At 42.9% G+C, this 24,034-nt stretch overlaps 1 protein-coding gene across 2 annotated transcripts in view; it reads left to right on the forward strand.

Annotated features, from left to right (window-relative positions):
* The window catches only part of LOC143989065 (cytochrome P450 2K4-like), a 51,434-nt gene that overhangs the window by 18,442 nt on the left and 8,958 nt on the right, over nucleotides 1-24,034 (forward strand). For both annotated transcript variants that reach the window (XM_077489076.1, XM_077489077.1), the window contains exons 6-8: nucleotides 12,707-12,883; nucleotides 16,356-16,497; nucleotides 19,439-19,623. In XM_077489076.1, the coding sequence (XP_077345202.1) occupies nucleotides 12,707-12,883; nucleotides 16,356-16,497; nucleotides 19,439-19,623 (504 nt within the window). The remainder of the gene's footprint in view (nucleotides 1-12,706; nucleotides 12,884-16,355; nucleotides 16,498-19,438; nucleotides 19,624-24,034) is intronic.

Here is a 24,034-nt window from a genome sequence, read left to right on the forward strand (position 1 = left end):
AATCCATGGCAGCATACGTGTGGTAGTATGCTGGCACGTTGGTGCCAGGAAAATGAAAAATTGTATCAAATACTTACCATAATTTTCCCCTAGTACCAATTGATGCCAGCATAATATCACATGTATGCTACCATGTTGGCAACAGGAAACAGAGTTTCTCACCCTCTATAATTGAGGGTAACTTACGCATTGTTTCCTGGTTGTATTATTACTCCAAGACTCGCGTGTATGAAGTGTTCCAAGCATAGCATTCTCTTTTGGGTTAGGCACGCTCTGGTCTAACTGTGGATCCAGACAAACTTGGACAAACAGATCTATACCCAGACAAAAAAAAAACAGGTTCGATGGATGCCTTTTTTTCTGCCATCACTCTTCTATGTTTCTATGTTATAAAAATAACAAAAATTAATAAATAACCATCTTACATTGATCTTTCCAGGTGACAGACATAAGTCAGTGAGCCCTGTTTTTTGTTAAGTGAATAAAAAAGTAACAGTAAAGGTGAGAGATTAAAACAGGGGTGCTCAACCTGTTGAAGAGCGAGGGGCACAATGAAATGAAATGGTTCAGAATGTCAAACTTTTTATTTTATATAGCAATTTTAATGAGTTGCTGTCCGCCCACCGTCAAATGACGGAGGGATGGTGCGGCTCTCATTCTGGGTGGACTTCATATGTCATATGTCCAGAACGGCCCTCTCTCACGATCAAGGTCATGCCGTATTGCTAGGACACGACGTAACCTCGATCTCTGTAAAGAGCCACGGCTGTGGCTCTTTAACCATGTGATCGACTGTGTCCAATTACAGCCAGCCACATGTAAACGAGGAAGTCCGCCGTGAATTGACTCTCCTCACCTCACACTGACAGAGTGTGTGGTGAGGAATGCCGATCAACGGCATCTCCTCACAGGGGAGACCTGGGCTGGTTATCGTGGCACTGATCATCTGTGCCCTAATTACAGGAAAGCCAAAGCAGTGCCCATAAGTGATGCCAGTCAGTGCAGCCTTTCAGTGCCTATCAGTGCCTGCTCATTAGTGCCCATCAGTGCCTCCTATCCGTGCCACATATCAGTGCCGCCTATCAGTGCCCACCAGTGCCACCTATCAGTGCTCATTAGTGCCACATATCAGTGCCATCTATCAGTACCCATGAGTGTGGCATATTAGTGCCTCCTCATCAGTGCCACCTAATCATTGCCCATAAGTGCCGCCGCATCAGTGCCACCTATCAGTGCCTTATCAGCGCACATCAGTGAAGGAGAAAAATGACTTACAACATTTACTGATAGAAACTAAGAAAAACTTTTCTTTGTAAAAAAATAAATAAATAATCACAGCAGTGATTAAATACCACCAAAAGCTCTATTTGTGTGAAGAAAAAGATAAAAAATTCATTTGGGTACAAGGTTGCATGACCGCGCAATTGTCATTCAAAGTGCGACAGCGCTGAAAGCTTGTGAAAGCAGCCCGATAGTTGTTAACTCTTTTATAGGTGGTAATATGCTCATTGAAAAAGCTAATATGCCCAGTGTATGTTGTCTAGCTACTTGTTGGCAGCCCTGTAGCAGTTTTACTGCTACAGGGTGGCACTTCTGTCTGCAGGGGGGCCCACACATGATGCTAGGCAAGCCACTTCTGCCAATTGTCGGTAAACTACACAGAACAGGGATCTTCCTATGTAAACAAGGCAGACCGCCATTCTGTCAAGGGGGAGGGGATGGATTCTGTGTTCCCGCAAAGCAGCGACTAGAATCCATCTCTTTCCCTAGTAAAAGCAGCACACATAGTAAACACAAACACAGGCTAGGCACACAATCAATCCTTTGATCGCCCTAGATGTTTAACCCCTTCCCAATGAGTGTCACTAGTGCAGTGACAGTGCATATTTTTAGCACTGATAGTGTCACTGGTTCCTGCAAAGTGTCAAAAGTATCAGTTAGTGTTCGATCGTTTGATGTAATATCGCAGTCCTGCTATATATATATATATATATATATATATATATATATATATATATATATATATATATATATATATATATATATATGACATTGCTAGTATTAAAAAAAAAAAACTCCATAAATATATCCCATAGTTTGTAGACGCCACAATGTTCACATAAACCAATCTATATGCGCACATTAAGATTTTTTTTTTTTTACCAAAAACAGCAGAAAGTTGATGTTTTGAAATGCTTTTATGGAATGTGTTTTATAGCAGAAAGTAAAGAAAAAAAATTCTTTAACCACTTAACCTCCGGACCATTTGGCTGGCCAAAGACCAGAGCGTTTTTTAGGATTCAGCACTGCGTCAATTTAACTGACAATTGCGCGGTTGTGCGACGTGGCTCCCAAACAAAATTGGCGTGCTTTATTTTCCCACAAATAGAGCTTTCTTTTGGTGGTATTTGATCACCTTTGTGGTTTTTATTTTTGCCACTATAAACAAAAACAATTGCCACAATTTTGAAAAAAAATCGCATTATTTTTTACTTTTTGCTATAATAAATATAATTTCGGCCGATACGTATTCTTCTACATATTTTTGGTAAAAATAAAAATTGCAATAAGCATTAATTGATTGGTTTGTGCAAAAGTTATAGCGTTTACAAAATAGGGGATAGTTTTATAGCATTTTTATTATTATATTTTTTATTAGTAATGGCGGCAATCTGTGATTTTTATCATGACTGCGACATTATGGCGGACAGATTGGAAACTTTTGGTGCAATTTTGGGACCATTCACATTTATACAGCGATCAGTGCAATTAAAAATGCATTGATTACTGTGTAAATGTAACTGGCAGTGAAGAGGTTAACCACTAGGTGGCGGTGTAGGGGTTAAGTGTGTCCTAGGGAGTGATTCTAACTGTGGGAGGGAGGGGCTGTGTGTGATCACTGATCACTGCTCCCGATTACAGGGAGCTGTGATCAGTGTCCTGTCACTAGGCAGAACGGGGAAATGCATGTTTACAACATAATTTCCCCATTCTTCCTCTCCGTGAGATGATCATGGGTATCCCTACGGACATTGAGTTTGCAGGACCCGCAATCACGCTCACAAAGCTACCTGCAGGTGCGCGCGCCGCAAACCGCCTCTTAAAAGGCAACGTGCAGGTGCGTGATTCTGCCTGCATGTGCCCTTCTGCTGCATTATATCTGCGTGAGGCTGTCGGGAAGCATTTTTTCCTTTAACAAAATTGTATTAGTATACAACAGAACAAATACACAATACATAGTAACACAATGGTGTACAAGGCTTTTTTGTCGAACCATTAGTAGAACAATAGTTGCGGTACATTATCACTGAGTGCCAATGCTCGAACAGAAGGACTAAGTTATGGTGGAGGAATTTGATTTGGGGTGAGAGCACATTATAAACTGTGTTGTAGAGGTCAGGGATACCAAGTTACTAGGGACTGGATGTCTGCGGTCTTCTCTAATATGGGAGTTTAGTCCAACTAGGGATACCGGTACTGCCTAGGTAGTAATTTTAGGTGAGGAAAGGTGAGAAGGAGTGGGAAAAGAGACTGAGAAATGAGAGAAAAGACTAGAGAGGTGTAGAGAGAAGTAGAGTTTGGGTAGGAGAGGGAGGGGTCGGCTGGCCCGCACGGGCCCAGGGCCTAGCACCCTATAGTGGGTCAGCTAAAGGTGGTCATTCTCAAAGTTCTAGTAGAGCGGGGTCTAGAGCAGGGGGTAAAAAGTGGTCCAACCATGGTTGCCATATCTTGTTATGTTGGGGGAGGCGGTCTAGAATTTTGGCTTCAATTCTACAATGTATCATTGCTTGGGTAACTCTATTCTTGACTGCGGGTATGGGCAGCGATGGCGTCTTCCAGGCCCGCGCCGGGTGTTCGATTAAGTAGCGCTAAGGAACGGTCTGGTTTTAGTGTGACCTGTAGTAAAGTTGACGCTATTTGGAACACTGTGGCCCAGAAGTGCTGGACCATTGGGCATGTCCACCAAATATGCAGGTGAGTGCCCGCCTCCGTGCAGCCCCTGAAGCAGGATGCCGAATAGTCTAGAACAAACCTGGCTATTCTAGCCGGGACTAGATACCACCGCATAAGAACTTTAAAATTGGCCTCAGAGGCTACAACATTCTGGGTGGCGTTTTTAGTGTTAGTCCAGATCTCCTTCCAGGCCTCAGCATCCAGATCTATGGCAAGGTCAGCAGACCATCATGTTGCGTATGATGGCAGGGTGGTCAGAGGAGATACAAAGTGAGCATATAACTGGGAGATAATGCCGGGGGCATGTGGGTCTGAATCACATATCCTTTCATAAATTGACATGTGATACAGGTCTGGATTAGGCTTAGGCAGTGATTGTATAAAATGTAAAAGCATTCCTTGTGTGGGATATGAGATTGGGTATGCAGGTCTGGGAAAGACTTTGGCGATCCACCTTTCATAAGGTCGCATACTCTACCCACGCCTGTCCAAGACCAGGCAGTAAATAAGCCTGGCTCAGAGAAGGCTGGGGGGGAAGCGCGGATTATCTAGAAAAGAAAGTAGGAGGGTATGTACGGATTTAAGTGCAAAATATTTTTGGGCTAAGTCACAAGTTTTTAGGGAATGTAGCGTAACTGGGTTCGTAAGTCTGCCTCTCAGAGGGGGGGGGGGGGGGGGGCAACCACAGGAGGTTGGATATGGAAACAGGGTGGGCATCCATGGCTTCTAAACTGACCCATAACGGTACTTCTGATTTTGCATGATAGAGGACGATTTGGGCTAGTTGAGCCGCACGGTAATAGTGGGAGAAATTAGGTACGCCTAGGCCGCCTTGTGTCGAAAGAGTGTGGCCTTAGAGAGTCTGGGTCTTGTGGAACCCCATATATATTTATATGCTTTACTTTGCATAACGCGATGGAAGTATGGTGGGATCGCAATCGGCAGGACCCTATAGAGATAAAGCAGTTTCGCAACATAGACATCTTAACTGCTGTAATACGTCCCAGCCACGAGACCCAAAGCGGCTGCCAAGATGCTAGGATACTTGTGAGTTTTCTGAGTAGAGGGAGATAACTAGACTGAAAAAGTAAGGCTGGGTCACTTGACAGATTTATTCCCAGAGGATAATTGGGGCAGCTGCAAAGGTTGAAACAAGGTGTCAGCTTGGGAACTAGAGAAGTGAGTTTTGGCTTCATATAACTTGGATAGTTGGGTGCCAAACTCAGAGAGTATTTTTGTGGGGTTACTGGTAAGACCCTCTTTCGCCAATCGGAGTCTGATAGGTTTATATGATTTCTCGGGGTGCCTAAGACGCATGGCCAAAAAAGTGTCTGGCTTGTTAGCTTTAGTGTAAATAGTATGAGACGACTTACGAACTTGCTTGTCCGCTTCCTCTGCTAATATCAAGTCCAGTTCCAGTTTAGTCTTTTCGAGGGTCAGCCTATTTGCCTCTGTGGGATTGTATTGAAACAAGAGAAAGTGGTGTTGCAGGGCGGCTTCCAGTTGGCGGGACTTGTACTGCCTGTCTCTTTTGAGATGGGTGGCGACAGAGATACAGGTACCCCTAATGACAGGTTTGTGTGCCTCCCAGAGAAGGGTTGGGGATATACCTGGTGTATTGTTGTGGGTTAGGTAGTCCTCAAGGGCCACCTGGATATCCAGGCAATAGGATGAATTTGTCAAGAGAGTTTCGTTCATACTCCCATATGCCCTGTCCGTAGTCAGTGGCATTATGGAAGATATGGTAGTGATCATTGCACAGTGATCTGACCAGGTGATAGGATGTATACGTGAATGTAGAAGAGTAGGGGAAGAGGCTACAGGTATAAAAATATGATCAATTCTGGAGAAGTACTTGTGGGGGTTAGAATAGAAGGTATAGTTTTTTTTGAGTGGATTACATTCTCTCCATGTATCGACTAGAGCTGCCTGTTGGAGTTGTGTGCGGAATTTTACTGAAGGGGTAAAGTGCTCCAGTGAGTAAGGAGACTTATCTAAGTGTGGGTGAAGAACTAGGTTGGAGTCTCCGCACATGAATAGAGTGCCTACACGATGTGACCAAATAACCTGAAGGAGGTGAGAGAAAAATGGGTTAGGGTTCGTGTTGGGGGCATAGTAGGAAACAAAAGTAGCTTCTGAGTCTTGGATCAGGCCTGTGACTAGGAGATAACGGCCTTCTGGGTCCCCGATTTCAGTTTTTGGGGTGAAGAAGAGAGAGTGGTGAAATGCAAGGAGGACTCCTCTGTGCTTCGTGGTTGAGGGGGCTGTAAAGACTTGTGGGTACTTGGAGTGGAAAAACTTGGGCGTGGAGTGAGAGGTAAAGTGTGTTTCTTGTAATGTCACTATACCGGCTTTTAGTGATAGGAAGGTGCAGAATGCTTTTACGCGTTTTTGGGGCGAATTGAGTCCTTTAACGTTTAAGGAAAAAAGGGGGCCATTGCAAATGGGAAGGGGGGGGTCCTATACAACCACTCAGGGTCCGCACGAGCCAACCAACCATAGAGGTAAGGGAAGGTGGAGGGGAGAAAGTAGAAAGGTGGAAGAGTGAAAGAGGGAAGCAGTAGGAGAATGGTACAGAGGAGAACATAAGAGACTGTTGGGCGATACGGATAAAACCGGACCGCCCAATCCGTGTGTGTTGCAGTCTGCCCGCCTGTCAACCAGTCGGGCAGAAAATGCATCATCAGTGACTGTTCACCGCCGCGAACCAGCGAAACATATTGGCGTTAGCTATGGGGAAACGTAAACAATAACGTCATTAGTTTCTACAAGAAGAAAGGAATGGATAAAACACATAGAAACCAGCAAAAATTAGTTAAACAGAGACCTAAAACAGCTCAGGCCTATAAGCAATAGTCAAATGTAAACAACATTTTAGGCATTTTAGGGATAGGAACACAATTGGGGGTAGGGGGGGAAATAACAGATGCGAAAAGAAAAGAGGGGGAGAAGGGGTCAGCAAGGGAGGGGGAGGAGAGGGGTAGGGTAAGCAAGGGAGAACATGGGGGGGGGAAGAGGGGTGTGGGGATGAAAAGAATCAAGGGTGGAAGGGGGGAGGGTAGGTTAGGGAAGGAGGATAGGGAAAGGGAGGAAGGGGTGTAGGGGTGGTGAAGGGCCGAGACCCAGGGTAGTAGGGTAGGGGAGGGAATTTATAAAGCAAAAAGGTCTGACATTTCTATGACCAGGTGGTAATCAAGGTTGGATTGTGAGTATTTCCACCTAGGTCAGGTGGTTGCGATTGTACATGACATTTAAAATAACATGTATTAAGAGCAAGCAAACTGGCTGTGCATAATGGAGATTATCATGGATTTGCCCAGGCATTTCCAAAATGACAATTGAGCTGTATAGTGGGCAACAAAATGTTCCATTGGCCGAATATAAAGGAATAAAAGGGAAAAGTGTCAGGGGTAAAAAATAAACTCGGGAGGGGAAAAAAAAAAGGGGGGGAGAGAAACAACTGTAGGTAGTCTTTTGAAATCATGCCAGGGAAACTCTGGGTGACCAGAAACAGATTGTGTCATCCGGGGAGGGTGTCCGGTTAGGACAGGTGACCAGGCCAGGTCTTGGTGTTTGGTGGTTCAGTTCCTGGAGTTAACCAGGTCATGGAAAATAGTCAAGGGTCAAAGGTGAGTAGAGTTCAGCAGTGGATAAATACCTTAGGGCTAAGGAGGCCCACACTCGTAGGATGCTTGGGTGTACCCCGCCGGATTGAAGAAGGACCTGGCAGATCGTGCTGGTTTCTCCTCGGTGTAGCCACGTATGGATAGGAGGCAGAGCGGGCTGGAGTGCGAGGGAGCGCCGTTTCCAGCTGCTCCGGTTGGGCAGGTGTGGCGAGATGGAGGCTTTCCAAGAGGTTTTGTAGAGCTTCAGGCGAAGAGCAGGTGTGCTGTTGACATGAAATGAAGCGCAAAAGGGAAACGCCATGCGTATTTAATCTGATGCTGCATCAGGATTTGCAGCTGTGGCTTCATGCCTCGCCGTTTAGCGATGGTTGAGGGTGGCAAGTCTGTAAAGAGCTGATAGGAATGGCCCTGAATTTGCAGATCGTCTTTGTTGCGGGCTGCTGCGATCAGCTGTTCCTTCGTGCGGAAAAAGCGTAGCTTCACTATTATATCACGCGGGGGGCCCTTGGGTTGGCGTCGCTTTAGCACTCTGTGGATCCGGTCGAATTTGAGATGCTCCATTGGTATTGCAGGGGATAATTCCTGAAAGAGGGCTGTGGTAATGGATTGGAGGCCATCCACGGTCTCAGGGATACCCCTGAGGCGCAGGTTCGACCTGCATGAGCGGCATTCCGCATCTTACAATCGTGACAATAGGGTGGCATTTTCTTCACAGAGAGCTGCCTGGTCCTGGGCCAGCTCCCGCAATGATAATTCAGTATCGTCAGCCCTAGTCTCTAGGTCAGCAGTACACTGACCTAGATCACGTATCTCCTGCGTGAGTTTGTCTGTGATCTGGTCAGATGTGGCTTTAAGGGCCTTATTTAGCATGGCCTCCATGTGGGTTAAGAAGTCAGTCTGGGACATACCTGATGGTGGCATGGTCAGAGATGCTGTGGAGTGCACGGCCGACTCTTCTTCTTCTCCGCTGCTCTCTTGGTGATGCGGGCTAGTGCTGTGCTGAGAAGCAGCGGAGGCCTTCGCCGCCATCTTGGAGGAAGCACGCGCCAGTGCTTCCTTAATAGGTTTGGGCTTGTTTTTCCCCTGATGGCCCGTCAAAACCATACCGGGAGGTGCGCGGGAGGTTCGCCTGCGATTGCCCGTGTTTTCCGGATTGATAGCAGCCTGAGAAATGTTGATTATGGTCCGGTAACGCGGCGGTGAGTGCGGAGCTGTAACGGGATGCGTCCGTCATGGTGAGCTTCGCGCATGCGCCCCCCGGGAAGCGGTTTTTAATGTTTAAATCACAAAAAAATAAATAATCCAGTTGTGATCAAATACCACCAAAAAGAAAGCTCTATTTTTGGGGGGAAAAAATTACATACGTTTTATTTGGGTACAGTGTAGCACAACCACACAATTTTTAGTTAAAACAGTGTCATATTGCAATAAATGGCTTGGTCATAAAGGGGGGTACATCTTCCGGAGGGCAAGTGGTTAATTCACGGACATTCTTTTCATCTTACAGCTGCTGCTGGCATCACTCTCCAGGCTGCTAGAAAGATTAGAGGAGGAGTGCACTTGGCATCACTCCCCCTGGGGTAGGAGCCAGCGCTACAGATAAAGCATTGGTTTAGGCGGCTCCTCCCTCTGCTGATGGAGGCGGATTACTGCACTCTGGCAAGCCAAGAATCACGATCAGCAGGTTGCTGACAGCGGGCATGCACATCCCTGGTTTGAGGTTTGCGAGCCACATCAGAGGGCTCAACGGAACATGGATTGAGCACTCCTGGATTAAAACGAGGCTAGGGCTATGCAGAAATTCCCCAATATCCTCAAATGGTCACTGAGGAAAGAAAATAAAGGAAAGATAGGAGATCTGTCCACAATATTGACAATTTTTATTTTTTCCTTGTGCAGCTAGAATATATTAATAATCAATCATTTTAGCCTTTTAAGACTACAGGAAAAGTATACTGTGTATACACACATTAGCATTTAATATAATGGTACCTTTTTTGGGCATTTTTATAAATGAAGTTTGAAGTACATATTTCTATTTTCTTGATTTTGATATTTTACATTTCTGCATTACATATAGCTGTGTATATTACAGTGGCGGTGCGTCCATTAAGGGTGCACGGGCACTGCCCCTCTTTCACGCCACCCCCTCTGTGTAGAATGGATAGTTTCATGCATAGCATGAATCCATCCATGGCCACTGTAGCCAACCTCTATTCAGGCGTCGCTTTTCGGATCACGAGCTCCTGAATTCCAGAAGCAGGGCTATGTTTTTAAAGCACCCGATTAGAGCAATAGGCTTCAAAAAAGGTGGACTTGGAGAGCAAAGCATTGCATGAATATTTGCTTCTCAGCCAATCAGGAGGCGTGGATCTAATACTCGTCACCAGATTTGCTGAAGGCACAGGCGCTACGATTGGATACCAGAGTGGAAGAAGAGATGCACGGGAGGGCAGAGAAACATGGGGGATGAAGGAGCCATCGCCTGACCCACTGCATGTCCCACAGCTCGCCGCCATCACCCGCTTCCTGACCTGCCAACAGCATGGGGTAAGTGTGTCAGTCAGATGGTGAGCGAGGGGGGGGGGGGATTCACAGTGGCTGCATATGATGGGCACAGTGATTGCATATGATGAGCACAGGCTGCATATGATGGGCACAGAGGCTGCATATGATGGGCACAGAGGCTGCATATGATGGGCACAGAGGCTGCATATGATGGGCACACAGGCTGCATATGATGGACACAAAAAGGGAGCCACTGCAGTAAGCAGCATTGGAGGGCAACATAAGATACAAACAAGGCCAAAGATAAATCCAAGGAAAAAAACAAGCTTACTTACCAACCAGCCCACAGACAACTGAAAACTGAATCAACCTGTCTAACGGTATGCGTTAAAAACAGGGCTTTAGTCTGCACACATTTGCTGCATATGATGGGTACAGTGGCTACATATGATGGGCACAGTGACTGCTTTTTATGGGGCTCAATGATTGCATTTTTATGGGGCACAGTGGCTGAATTGTATGGGCACAGTGGCTGTAATTGATGGGTACAGTGAGGCTGCAATTAATGGGCTTTTTTTTTTGTATTTTTCAGAATTTTTCAATTTGTTTGCGCCCCCCCCCCCCCCCAAAAAATGTTGAGCATCAGCCGCCACGGGTATATTAGTAAACCTTTAGAATTGTGTTCATCTATTTATTGTCACAACGCAATTCTTGATTTACCTCTTCTTCTCCATGACAGTCAACCAAGAGAGTCCTCCTACCTAAAAGGAACAGGAAACACAAAAATAATTGAAAGCCCCAACCTCCCTTATCAATTCTGTGTTTATCTGTCTCCTTGAAGGTAGGACAAATAAGACTCTCTTTAATCCTGTTATTTATTTATTTTCAGATCGTAGTTTGGTTTTCTGGTTTTTATCCCTAATGCCGCGTACACACGATCAGACTATCCGGCGGACTTAGTCTGGCGGACTTCCGCCGGACAAACCGCCCTAAAGTCCGCCAGACTGTCCGAAAGAGAGGACAAAAAGTCCGCAGGAGCCCACACATGGGCAGATTGTCCGCCGGACTTTTCCGCCGGATAGTTTGATCATGTGTACGTGGCATTAGGCTCCAATCATACCATTCAAAACTGTGGTCTTGCACTAATGCCTACTGAAAGCAGCAGGCATTTGTGTATATGTGTGGGCTTTGGTCTGTATTTTCACGCTCCATAGGGGATAGATGTCTGGAAATTCCTATTTAGAATGTATATAAAGCCATTTTTAAAATCTTGGATGCAATAAGGAATGGCGATAACCTCTGACTGTTGTTTAGTTTTATTTTTGTGTTTCATTGGGCAGATATCCCTTCACTTCTTGCCCTGTCCACACAATGGGAAGTGAAAATAAATGTCTAAAAGTGAAGGAAATGTCCTCTTAGATAGTTCTTTCCTTTTTATTCCTATTTGGGAGACAACTCAAAATGTTGTATTTCTCCTCACTTTCTGTGCTAGAGCCAGTGGTCCCCAGGACAAATAAAGAGAAGTGAATCTTCCCAGTAAAGACGCAGACCGCAATAAAAACCTTACTAAATATGTTTTGGTGATGAGCACCACTGCAAAGCCACTGCAAAGCCCTAAAAGTGCCAATCTAAGAAGCCCATTCTTTTGTTTTGGTATTTTAGTTATGCCATCTAAGGAGCCCATACTCACTCAATGGGTATTACAGAAAAATAGAAACCACACATTGATGATGTCAGTCAGCTCAGTAAAATGTTATTCAACAATAAAAGCCACATAGCTAATCCCCCCAGGAGACCAGGAGACTACCTCTCTGACATGTTTGACCCCTATAGGCTTACTCCTAGATGATACAAATACATACCTCCCAACTTTTTGAGATGGGAACGAGGAACACCTATTAGCAAAAGTGTGTAGGCATTGGACACTACCCCTGCCACGCCCCCTTGAAGGAGAATTATGCCCAAAAATTATTAGTTAAACCCACAAGTCCTTTTTTTACCACTACTATTCCTTTATACTGGCTTTAGAAATGTAAAAATGCAGCAATTTAGTGATTGGATGAAAGGTTTAGCACCGGGAAACACTTTTTAAAAGATAAAAAGTGTATTTTATATATAACTATATAGATCAGACCAAAATGGGGGACAAATGAGGAGGAAAGAGGGACAGAGGGACTTTGCTCCAAATCAGGGACAGTTGGGAGCTATGCAAATGTACTGTAGTGAGTTGAGCGACGTCATCGGTTTGTGGCTTCTCCTTTTCTGTCACTTGAAAAGGTTTTGGGTTTGGATACACTGACCAGTCACCACTATCATGATGGTGCTATACGATGCCACTCATTCTGATTGGCACCCCAGAGCATCTTGTCAATAGATATGCATTTCAGAGCTGTCCATGACAATGAACTAATGTATGCTGTGGTTTGGTGCATTAACAATTTTTGGTGCATTTTGGTGTGTTGGCAATCTGTTCATTTTGTTTCCTGCAATGGTATGAATGAGGTAAAACTTTTTTTTTATGTAACTCCATATTCGCTGAATTAACAGGGTGATTAACTAGCCATATATTTATTTTAAAAAAAACAATAAATATTGTGTGTTTTTTTCCCCCTTTATAGCTGTACAACAGCTTTCCATTTCTGGTTGGTTTTCTGCCCGGAGGCCACAAGAAGATGGATGAAAACCGCCTACAGATTCAGAACTTTATAAGAGCAACATTTACTGAGCAGAGGAAAGAACTGGATGTAAATGATCAGAGAAACCTTGTTGATACATTTTTGGCCAAGCAGCAAGAGGTATGGATTAAAGCAATAATAAAGTGGTTCTCACACCTAAAGACAGCAGCTCCCCCGTAATTTTGACACCCCAGATCAGAATGTAACACAACGCTTCAGCATCTACCCATGGGGCAACTGCCACACTAAGCATCACAGACATTGCAAGCAGATCTCCCAGATAAAAATCCATATAAGCACTTCAAGGAGAAATGGAACTCACAATAGTGAAATACCATCAAGGATTGAAAAAAAAAAAATGTAATTAACTGACATAAAAGCATACAGGCCATCCCATCTTTCCAATCCCTGAAAGTCTGTTGGTGTACATCTTACTACCCCGTCCACTCCCGCGCCAAGGTCTTTTATAATCCAATTGTCTATAGTGTATACTAAAAGAAAATGCCATGCACCAGTAAAGTGTTCGAGTTTGGCCTGAAGAAAAGGTGGCAACCCTAGTCACATGGCTTAGCCCCACCCACAAACTGGGACCATGTGGAGGAAAAGAAAAGCAGTCAAGTGACCTGCAAAATAAAAAAGGTTAGGTTACTCACTAACGGCATTACTTGCTAGTAGTGTGCCTAACCTAAAAACTGTCCACCTGAAGCGTATTCACACCCTTAACCAGTTCCCGACCAGCTCACAAGATAAACTGATAAATGGGTGAAATCCTGTATGGGTACGTCCTTCTCTTTAGTGGCTGCCAGAGGGCATGCGCACGCTGCACGTGGCACGAGGGTACGATCGCCACCGGCCATGCGCGATTGCGTGCACAAGCGCCAGCACAGGGATTTGTGTGTGCAAACACACAATCCCTGTTCTCTCAGGGCAGAGAAGACATATCGTTTTTTCCTACTAAGTAGGAACAACGATATGTCTCCTCCTCTAGAAAGTCCTATCCCCCCTACAGCTAGAACACACTGAGGGAACACACATTTAACCCCTTGATCGCCTTCTAATGTTAACCCCTTCGCTTCCAGTAACATTTACACAGTAATCAGTGCATTTTTATAGCACTGATCGCTGTATAAATTCATTGGTCCCAAAAGTGTGTCAAAAGTGTCCGATCTGTCCATCGCTGTCCATCGCAATGTCACAGTACCGCTAAAAATCACAGATCACCACCATTACTAGAAAAAAAAGAAAATATATTAAAAATGCCATAAATGCCATAAATCCTTCCCATAGTTTGTAGACGCTAAACTGATGAAGAACATTTTTTTTTTTTAATTTTGGGGATATTTATTATAGCAAAAAGGTAAAAAAAAATTTTTTTTTCAAAATTGTTGCTGTTTTTTTGTTTATAGCGCAAAAAATAAAAACCGCAGAGGCTATTAAATACCATCAAAAGAAAGCTATATTTGTGGGAAAGAAAGGAAGTAAATGTTGTTTGGGTACAGCATTGCATGTCCGCGCAATTGTCAGTTAAATTGACGCAGTGCCAAATTGTAAAAAGTGCTCTGGTCAGGAAGGGGGTAAAATCTTCCGGGGCTGAACTGGTTAATGTATTTAAGGTTTCAAACATATCTACCCTTTCCCTTCTTTCCTGCTAATGCTATTTTTAAATAAACCCTTTCCTTTTACATTACATAGCTTATTTTAGACTGATTTATGTCATCACTATGTGTTTGTGATTCTCTATGCAATGCAGGCAGACCATGGCTGATGGGAGGAGCCAGAAGGAGGCTGTACATAACCTCCAGAAAACATAGTTACATAGTTAGTCAGGTTGAAAAAATACACAAGTCCATTAAGTTCAACCATTAAAATAAATAAAAAATATGATACAATCCCATATACACAATCCTATACCCACAGAAGGTGAAAAACCCCAGCAAAGCATGATCCAATTTGCTACAGCAGGGGACAAAAATTCCTTCCTAATCCCCCGAGAAGCAATCGGATTTTCCCTGGATCAGCTTAACCTATAAATGTCAGTACCCAGTTATATTATGTACATTTAGGAAAGTATCCAGGCCTTTCTTAAAGCAATCTACTGATCTGGCCAGAATTATCTCTGGAGAGTCTATTCCACATTTTCACAGCTCTTACTGTGAAGAAACCTTTCCGTATTTGGAGATGAAATCTCTTTTCCTCTAGACATAAAGAGTCCTTGTCCCCTTGTCCTCTTTGATGACCGTAAAGTGAATAACTCAACACCAAGTTCACTATATGGACCACTTATGTACTTATACATGGTGATCATACCCCCCCTTCTTATCTTCTCAAGAGGGAATAGATTCAGTTCCTCTAATCTTTCCTCCTAGCTGAGCTCCTTCATGCCTCTTATCAGTTTGGTTGCCCTTCTCTGCACTTTCTCCAGTCCCCCGATATCCTTTTTGTGTACTGGTGCCCAAAACTGAACTGCATATTCCAGATGAGGTCTTACTAATGATTTGTACAAGGTCAAAATGATATTTTCTCTCGCTTTGGAAATTGCAGCTTGGCATTGCATGTCATTATTTAGCTTATGATCTACCAAAACCCCCAGATTATGGATCCCCCCGTTGTACTCCCCCTAGTATGTATGATGCATGCATATTCTTAGCCCCCAAGTGCATAACTTTACATTTCTCAACATTAAACCTCATCTGCCACTTAGTCGCCCAATTAGACAGAACATTGAGGTCAGCTTGTAAATTGGAGACATCCTGTAAGGACGTTATTCCACTGCATAGCTTGGTGTCATCTGCAAAGACTGAAATTGTACTTTTAATCCCAGACCCTATATCATTTATAAAGATATTAAAAAGTAAGGGTCTCAGTATTGAACCTTGGGGTACACCACTGTTAGACCATTCAGAGTAAGAATCATTAACCACTACTCTCTGAATTCTGTCTTTTAGTCAGTTTTCTATCCATGTACACATGAGTCATGTGTGGGGAATTGTATTGAACGCTTTTGCAAAATCCAAGTATATCACATCCACAGCCACCCCTCTGTCCAAGGTTTTACTTACCTCTTCATGAAAAGAAATCAGATTTGTTTTACAACTTCTGTCTTTCCTGAATCCATCACAGTGCCTTGTCTCAGTAATTATATCAAGAGACCTCAGCTCTGAAGAAAGAAGTGGGTTGCCTCTTGGGAGAAATTGTGCAAATATTAAAATGCTTGATTGGTGGATATCATCTGGAGGGGTGGAAGTTTCTGGGCATGCTGCATTTGCATGTAATGCTGAGCCTCTGTGATTGAAATGACTAAAATCTAATAAATAAAAGTGGTGTGCAAAAATAAAACCAGAATAAAGGAAAAATTCTCCAATGGGAATCCAGCTAAAATTTTGGATAGAGTAGTAAAGGGTCAGAACCTTCGGTTAGGATTTTATGTCTGTCCTCATTAGGGAATATTCTCTGTATTTTCTGCTAGGACGTTGATGTGAGCTGAAAGTTCTGCAATAGATATGTATGTTGTAGACCCAGAATTATTGTCAGAGAACTTTTGCTACATTGCATCTACAGTAAATATCTGAATATCTTATCTCTGTCTCTCTAGGGGAAGCCAGAGTCTACTCAGTATTTTCATGATGACAATTTAACAGCCCTGGTGGCCAACTTGTTTGCAGCTGGAATGGAGACGACATCCACCACTTTGCGTTGGGGCCTTCTTGTAATGATGAAGTATCCTAATATACAAAGTAAGACATGCCGCTATGTGACGTCAGACTGATATTGGAACATCATCCTGGGATTTTCCTCCTGAGTTGACATTTTCCCTTGACCAGCACTTACTGAACTTTGAGATTTGTTCTGAGTATTAGTAACCTACAGTGCAGCACTGACTGCATTTTTGGCACCAGGGACCAGTTTTGTAGAAGAAAATATTTTTCCAAGGACCGCGGTGGGTATCAGGTGAGCGTTATTAGCGCTTCAATCATCCCGACACCATGGTGATAATGTCACCATTAAAGCCTTCCACCAGATGCAGTTGCTTGTCACTTGCCACTATAAAGCCTTCAACCAGATGCAGTTTGTCACTTGCCACTGTAGTCTATCACCAGATGCAGCTTGTCACTTGCCAGGTCGGCATTCGATTTTCAAGGATCGGGAAACCTGGCACATGCACAGTTGACAGTAGGGTTCCCCTCCTACTGTCAACTCCTAATGCACAGCTGATCTCATAAGAGGCGACCTGGCTCACAGGATCTGACATGGGAGTGCCGCTATGTAAACAAACAGCCTCTCTGCTCCTGGCAGCAGTGCGGCTTGTGTGGTCCAGTGTCTGGCAGGCCACAAACCGGGGGTTGGGGGCCAAGTTGTTTTACTCTGCTATAACACAACGCTATATACCATAGCAGCACTCAACCTGACTTTACTTGTTCTGGTAGTGGAACAGAAAGTCCCTGTCCCATTGCTGGAACAAAGTGCTGTATACTGTATGTAGCTGAGGCTACATAGAGTTACTATAGCATGCATGCCCAGTAAGTGCATCTGTTAGGGCAGTAAATAGTTTTTGGGCCAGCAACACTGGGGCTCAACGGGAACGTGTAAATGTGTGTTGTTTATACCTTGACATGCATTGTGCTCCTTCTATTTAGTGTGCTGTGTTGTGCTCTATTTAAGCCTTAATAAGACTGTGGTCTGAAAATATTTTTTTTTACTTTTTGAACATTTGCAGGGATTTTCATCACATTGTGGAACAAGTTGAATTAGCAAGTGGCTGCCACTTAAGCTATTTTTCTTAATGAGAAAAATGTCTCACATAGATATCGTGTTTTATCTCTCTCTGGCCATTGGTTAGCCCAGGTGATAGCTTAAAATTCAATAGGAAGAGTGTAAAGAGACCCCCACTAATTTTAACAACAATCTTTCCATAAGGTTACACGTGCATTTGAAGTATTTTATGCATGTTACTTAACTGTAAAAGCCTACCTTGTGTTGACATCCAAAACCCCAGAGATAGCTGCTGGGTTTTCTTAAAGAGTGACAGACCAATGTAAGTATGGATGTGCCATCGTTTTGGGGTCAATGCAGAAGCTGGAAATCACTGGAGTAGTCACTGCAACTACTTTGATCTCCACTAGCTTCCTTGTGTCATGGGAACAGCTGCCCTGCTGCATTGTGAACACAGAAGATTGCTCGCATGATATAAGCACAATTCACAAATAGTTCTCTGATAGGATGAGATGGAGAGGTGGGGCAGTGGCATTACAATCTGCGCCTCTTCCAATCCGAGAACAACTTCCATGAAGATCCCACAAGTATGGTACATACATACAGTTCCTTGAAAAAGTATTCATACCTCTTGAAATGTTCCACATTTCGCCATGTTACAACCAAAAACCTAAATGTATTTTATTTTCACTGCAGGGGGCACATGGGGAGTTTGCAAGGGGGAGGACATCCCATGACGGCCTCCCGGAAATTCAGGTCCGCACTGTAGCCGTCATTCGGCTATAGCATGGATGTCAAGTAGTTAATTAACCAATCATTTGAAAAGCAAAGTGGTGGAAGTTGCTTTTGACACGGTTGGATAGTTGAAGTGAATATCCACATAATTTATTGTGTGAAAATTCTCCACTCCTTTGGAAAATCAACCTGCACATTTTCACCTAACTACAGAGTGCAAGCTAATTTTAAATTTTTCATTTGGTAGAGTAAGGAATGAAGGCTAGAACCAGTTGGCTAGTTGAACCTGAATAACGGCAGCACTGGTGTGATGCCCCCATTTAATCTAAGACATAAGGTTGGTTTAAATACAAAGAATTACCGCTCTAAGGTAATGACTTCTCCCAAAACAGCTGTCTCCACAATCCCACAGGGTGCTGGCTGTTTGCAACAGGAACTGAAGTAGAAAAGATGTAGCTGGATAGCCGCACTCCAAATTATTCAACTTTATTTCAAAAATGTAATTAAAATCATAGCATCTAGGCTGGCAAACAGACTAACTGCACAGCCGCTGACATGTTTCACACCGAACACGGTGCTTAGTCATAGCTAATGACTAAGCACTGTGTTCGGTGTGAAACATGTCAGCGGCTGTGCAGTTAGTCTGTTTGCCAGCCTAGATGCTATGATTTTAATTACATTTTTGAAATAAAGTTGAATAATTTGGAGTGCGGCTATCCAGCTACATCTTTTCTACTCCATAAGGTTGGTTTAAGTTGGAGTGGGAGTTGGGTAAGTATAACAACTATTTGGTATGGGGTTAATAGGGGGAGGGGAACATTCTATTTGGATGAATTGTACTCATTTAGGATATACATTTATATACCTCCCAACATTTTGAGACGGGAACAAGGGACACCTATTAGCAAAATGATGTAGGGATAGGGAACAACTCCCCGCTACATCCCTTAAATGAGAATTATACAAAAAAATTATTAGTTAAACCCAAAAGTGCTTTATATTAGCTTTTGGAATTTACAAATGCAGCTGTTTAGAAATTGGATGAAAGGTTTAGCACTGGGAAACAATGTTAGAAAGATAAATAGTGCATTTTAGATACAACTATAGAGATCAGACCAAAATGAGAGGGACAAAGGGATTTGATGCGAATCAGGGACAGTTCCTTGAAATCAGAGACAGTTGGGAACTATGCATTTATAGAAATTCATTCTGATATCTGTATGTCAACAGACAAAGTGCAAGAGGAAATTGAAAAAGTAATTGGCACAGCTCAGCCTAGATTAGAGCACCGGAAACAAATGCCGTACACTGATGCCGTTGTTCATGAGATCCTGCGCTATGGTGATATCGCACCAGGAAGTGTTCCACATGCAACTTCACAAGATGTCACATTTAGAGGATATTTTATTCCAAAGGTAAGTGACTGAAGTATAAGTATAATATGGTAATGCCATTACAAAGGCTGTTTTTAAGCTTTTGAAATCTGCATCTTACATTCAAATAATTTCTGGTGATACTCCCTCTTATGAAGGTCCTTTTTTAGGCACTTTTTGTTACTGAATTACAAGTGTCTTCCAGTGCTGCTCCTGCATTGTCACACTATCACATGGACCACTGATGGAAACTATAAGTGGCCGCGCTGAAAATGAGCAGGCATGGTCCATTATTGTCACTATTAGTAATCTAACCTAAAGCAATGAGGAGTAATTGCTGCTGAACTGATTGCATATAGACAGGGGATGGCTGCAAATAGGCTGAAGGGGTTCATCACCACTGAGATTAAAATTTTAAATAAAAAGTTAAAAAAACACTAAAAGCATCCCTTTTGCTGATTTTATTTATTTTTTACCCCCTTCCTGCCCAGGCCAATTTTCAGTTTTCAGCCCTGTCATAATTTTAAATATCAATTGCGCAGTCATGCAACACTGTACCCAAACAACATTTTTTTTTTAAATGTTTGCACACATAGAGCTTTCTGTTGGTTATAATTAATTAATTTATATATTTTTTTCCCAAAATATTTGTTTGTGTATAAGAATAACATACAGAAGGCTTGAACATGATTTTTTTTAGAACTACAAGGTATATTTGCAAATGAAATACAGTCACTTCTGTATTAAACATAACGTAGTGGGTCCGGCCCATAGTGTTTTTCAGGGTATACAATATTCCTATGTAGAACATTTCCTAGTTTAGATGCCCAAGTTGGTTTTGATTTGAACATGTTTTAGTCAGTTAGGGTTGGGTTGTGGGTAATGCTTTTTGTAAAATTAGTGGTCTTGATAAAATCCAGAGGGGATGGAGCAAGACTAGTATTTAGGAAGGGTTTACAGTATGTTTTGTATGTGTAAGGTTTTGTAAGAGGGTCCAGTGTGATGTATGCGAAGTGTACTTGGGGAGGTCGATGTAGGTATAGAAAGTGGGAGCATGGATGGGGAAAGGAGAGGTGGAAGAAGAAAGAAAGAGGGGGTGGGGAGAAAAAAAAAAAAAGATAAATAAATAAATAAATAAATATGAGGGAGAGGAATATAGGCCATCTCAGACTTCCCTCCTCAGTGGCTAATAAAATGTAGGCGACTCTGACTGGAGTTTCTGTTGGAGGGGGACAGCCCTTGAAAGGGAGGGGAGTGCTAAGCCAAAACTTAGGTATCAGAGGAGAGGTACTATTGGGTTTGGAGAACTGATTCTGTATTAAGATTACGTTTTTCCTTATGTGGGTAGATTGTGTAAGCGTGAGTAATCTGGGGTTGTATCCAGCATGTCCATTTGGCTCCAAACTTTGTAGGTCTGTCACGGAGATGTGAATTACTTCTTCCATTTCTGCAACTTTACAGATTCTGTTAAACCATTCCTTAATTGAGGGTATTTGAGGAGAGCCACAGTGTGGGGGGATGCACTGTTTATCTGCATTAATCATGTGCATTGCTAGAGATTTGTGGTAAGATTTGTGTGGTAGGGGTGAGTGGTGTAGGAGGAACTGGGCTGGAGTCAATACTAAATAATAAGAAGTTACATGAGAGGTGATGCGACATACCTCTTTCCAGAAAGTTTGTATGGGTGTGCAGGACCACCATATGTGCAATAGTGTGCTTCACTCTTTATGAGATCTCCAGCATGTTTCTGGTGTAGTAGGTTTGAATTTGTGTGAAAGGGCTGGGGTGCGGTACCATCTAGATTGGATTTTATATCCATTTTCCTGTGTGGACACATTTATTGATTCTTTATGAATATTCAGGAAAATTTGTTCCCAGTTTTCTGAAAGTGATAGGGAGAGGTCTCTTTCCCAGTTTTTGCAGGCTTTACTATCGTTGGATTGCTGGTCAGCAAAAAGTAGAGCATGTGCAGTAGATATAAGATGGTTTTGGGGTGTTTTTTGAGTATGAAGTATTTCAAAGGGAGTAAGTTGTCTTGAGCACTGTGAGTTTTTGTCTAAAGATCTTAGGTAGTGTGTGAGCAGCAAGTATGTCCAGGGTGGATGGGTGGCTTTTTCATTTGGGTGGCTAGGTGGGAGGCTAACTGGAATTTCCCTCGGTTATAAAACTGATGGACTAGAATTTGATTATTTTGCCACCTCAACTCCCATGACGGATGATGCTTCCGGCTTACTCTGTGCCCACTACCTATGCCACACTCGCTGTCCTTGTTTGTTGGATAATGTTTCATCCTCTTATCCGCCCTGATTTTTTATACTCCCTCTCTTTGAGTCAAAATGTGGTTTACTATGTCTATATATTTTTATACAGAATTTCTGCTGCATCTGCTCCTGATGAGTGAACACATCCACGAAACGCGTCAAGCTTTGTTGATGTTACAATTATCAGTCATACTATACCATGCAATGTTACTCATTTAATACTAATCATGTTTGATGATGCTGCTATTGCATGACTCGGTATAGTTTATATATCGTGCTAGTAATGGGCAAGTTGCCACTTGTATTCTATGCCATGTGACCAGATGTATATATACGAATTTGCAGTAATTACTCAATTACAATTTTATACTTGCATTGTGTATGTACTTTGTCTGTATTGTTTTTTCAAACTTTTTTTACAGACACACTTTGTCAGTTGTGTCCGCTTTGCACACTTCATTTAAAGTCTCAAAATATTTTTGTTCTTGACTCACTTTGGCTGAGGGATTCACATATGAAGAAAATATTAGGCTAATTATATATGGGCCTATGCCTATGGCTTGTAGGACTGCTCTCATGTAGTCTCAACATGACACTCTGTCAAATGCCTTCTCCACAACTAGGGATAGAAAAAAGAATTTTTGGTTTGTTTGTGTTATCATGTGGTGTAAGTTGATTGCCTTGATGGTGTTGTCCCTGGCTTCGCGACCTGGGATTAAACCTACTTGGTCTCGGGAGATAATTGAGGGGAGAAGTGGGAGGAGCCTGTTTGCTAGTATCTTAGAGAATATCTTGATGTCCACATTAAGTAGTGATATTGACCTATAATTCCCGGTATGCGTGGGGTTTTTCTCTTGTTTGGGGGTGATCGTTATGTGGGCTTTAAGCATCTCATGTGTGAGAGGATTTGCAGAAGAAAGGGAGTTGAAAGTATTTAAGAAAGGGGAATTTTGTGTTTCTGAGAAAGTCTTGTAGTATACCGCGGGTAGGCCGTCTGGGCCAGGGCTTTTGTCTGATTTTAATTGTTTTATTGCCTGTTCCCATTACTTTACAGTGATTGGAGTTTCTACCTCTTTGGTGTCCTCTGTTGGTATTGCTCTAGGGGCAAATTTGTCTAGAAATTATTTAATCTCAATATGCCTTTCTGATGGGGGAGAGGTGTGTGTGTGTGTGTGTGGGGGGGGGGGGGGGTTTAGATGCGTTAAGGTCCTATAAGGTGAAATAGTATCTTTCAAATTCTTGAGCAATGCCACAATTTTTCGTGAGTACCCTACCAGAAGGGGAGTGGAGTTGATGTACTGTATTTTTAGCTTTTTTCATGCGGAGTGCCTGGGCTAATAGATGGCCACATTTATTTCCAAATTCATGAAAGAGCTTCTGTGAGAGTGTATTTTTTCCTAAGATTGTGGCCCAATTCTTCCTGTAAGAGCACACAGTACACAACTGTAAGTTCCATGTAGGACTTTTGAGCCAAGTTACGTTTATGTATAGTTTCAAGTGTTCCGAGCTTAGTGAATAATTCTCAAAGTCTGGCTTTCTTTGTCCTTTTGGATGGAGAGTGTGCCAGGTGTCATGAAGTAAGAGATCCTGAAAGCATATCCTAATTTTTCTAATTCGATATGGTAGATGGGACATGCCTGATGAAGTGTTCAGAAGGAGATCTAGAGGGACATTGAAGTCCCCCCCTAGAATTAAGATCCCTTCTTGGAAAGTGGATAGTATGGAAGAATGGCACTTGAGCGCAATTGGGGGACTATATATGTTAGCCAGCCTGATTGGTTTGTCTCTTATGCCACGTACACACAAGCAGACTTTTCGACAGCAAAGGTCCAACGTAACAAATCCATTGGACAAACCGATCATGTGTGGGCTCCATTGGATCTTTGCTGTCCAAAAATATGATGGACTTTAGAAATAGAACATGTTTCAAATTTTTCAGCTGGAACTCCTCCGGACCCAGTTCCTATCGAGAAATCAGTTCAGCTGTATGCTAGTCCGACAGACAAAAACGATGCTAGGGCAGCTATTGGCTACTGGCTATGAACTTCCTTATTCTAGTCCGGTCGTATGTTATCACGTTCAAATTCATCTGACTTTGGTGTGATTGTGTGTGGCCAAGTCCTTTCATTTGTTGGGAAGACCGTCGGACCTAGTCCGTCGAAAGGTCCGGTCGTGTGTACGCGGCATAAGAG

The sequence above is a fragment of the Lithobates pipiens genome, unplaced genomic scaffold (genome assembly GCF_037356315.1).
Source record: "Lithobates pipiens isolate NorthernLeopardFrog02 unplaced genomic scaffold, aLitPip1_a1.2 Scaffold_18, whole genome shotgun sequence".
Lineage (NCBI taxonomy): Eukaryota > Metazoa > Chordata > Amphibia > Anura > Ranidae > Lithobates > Lithobates pipiens.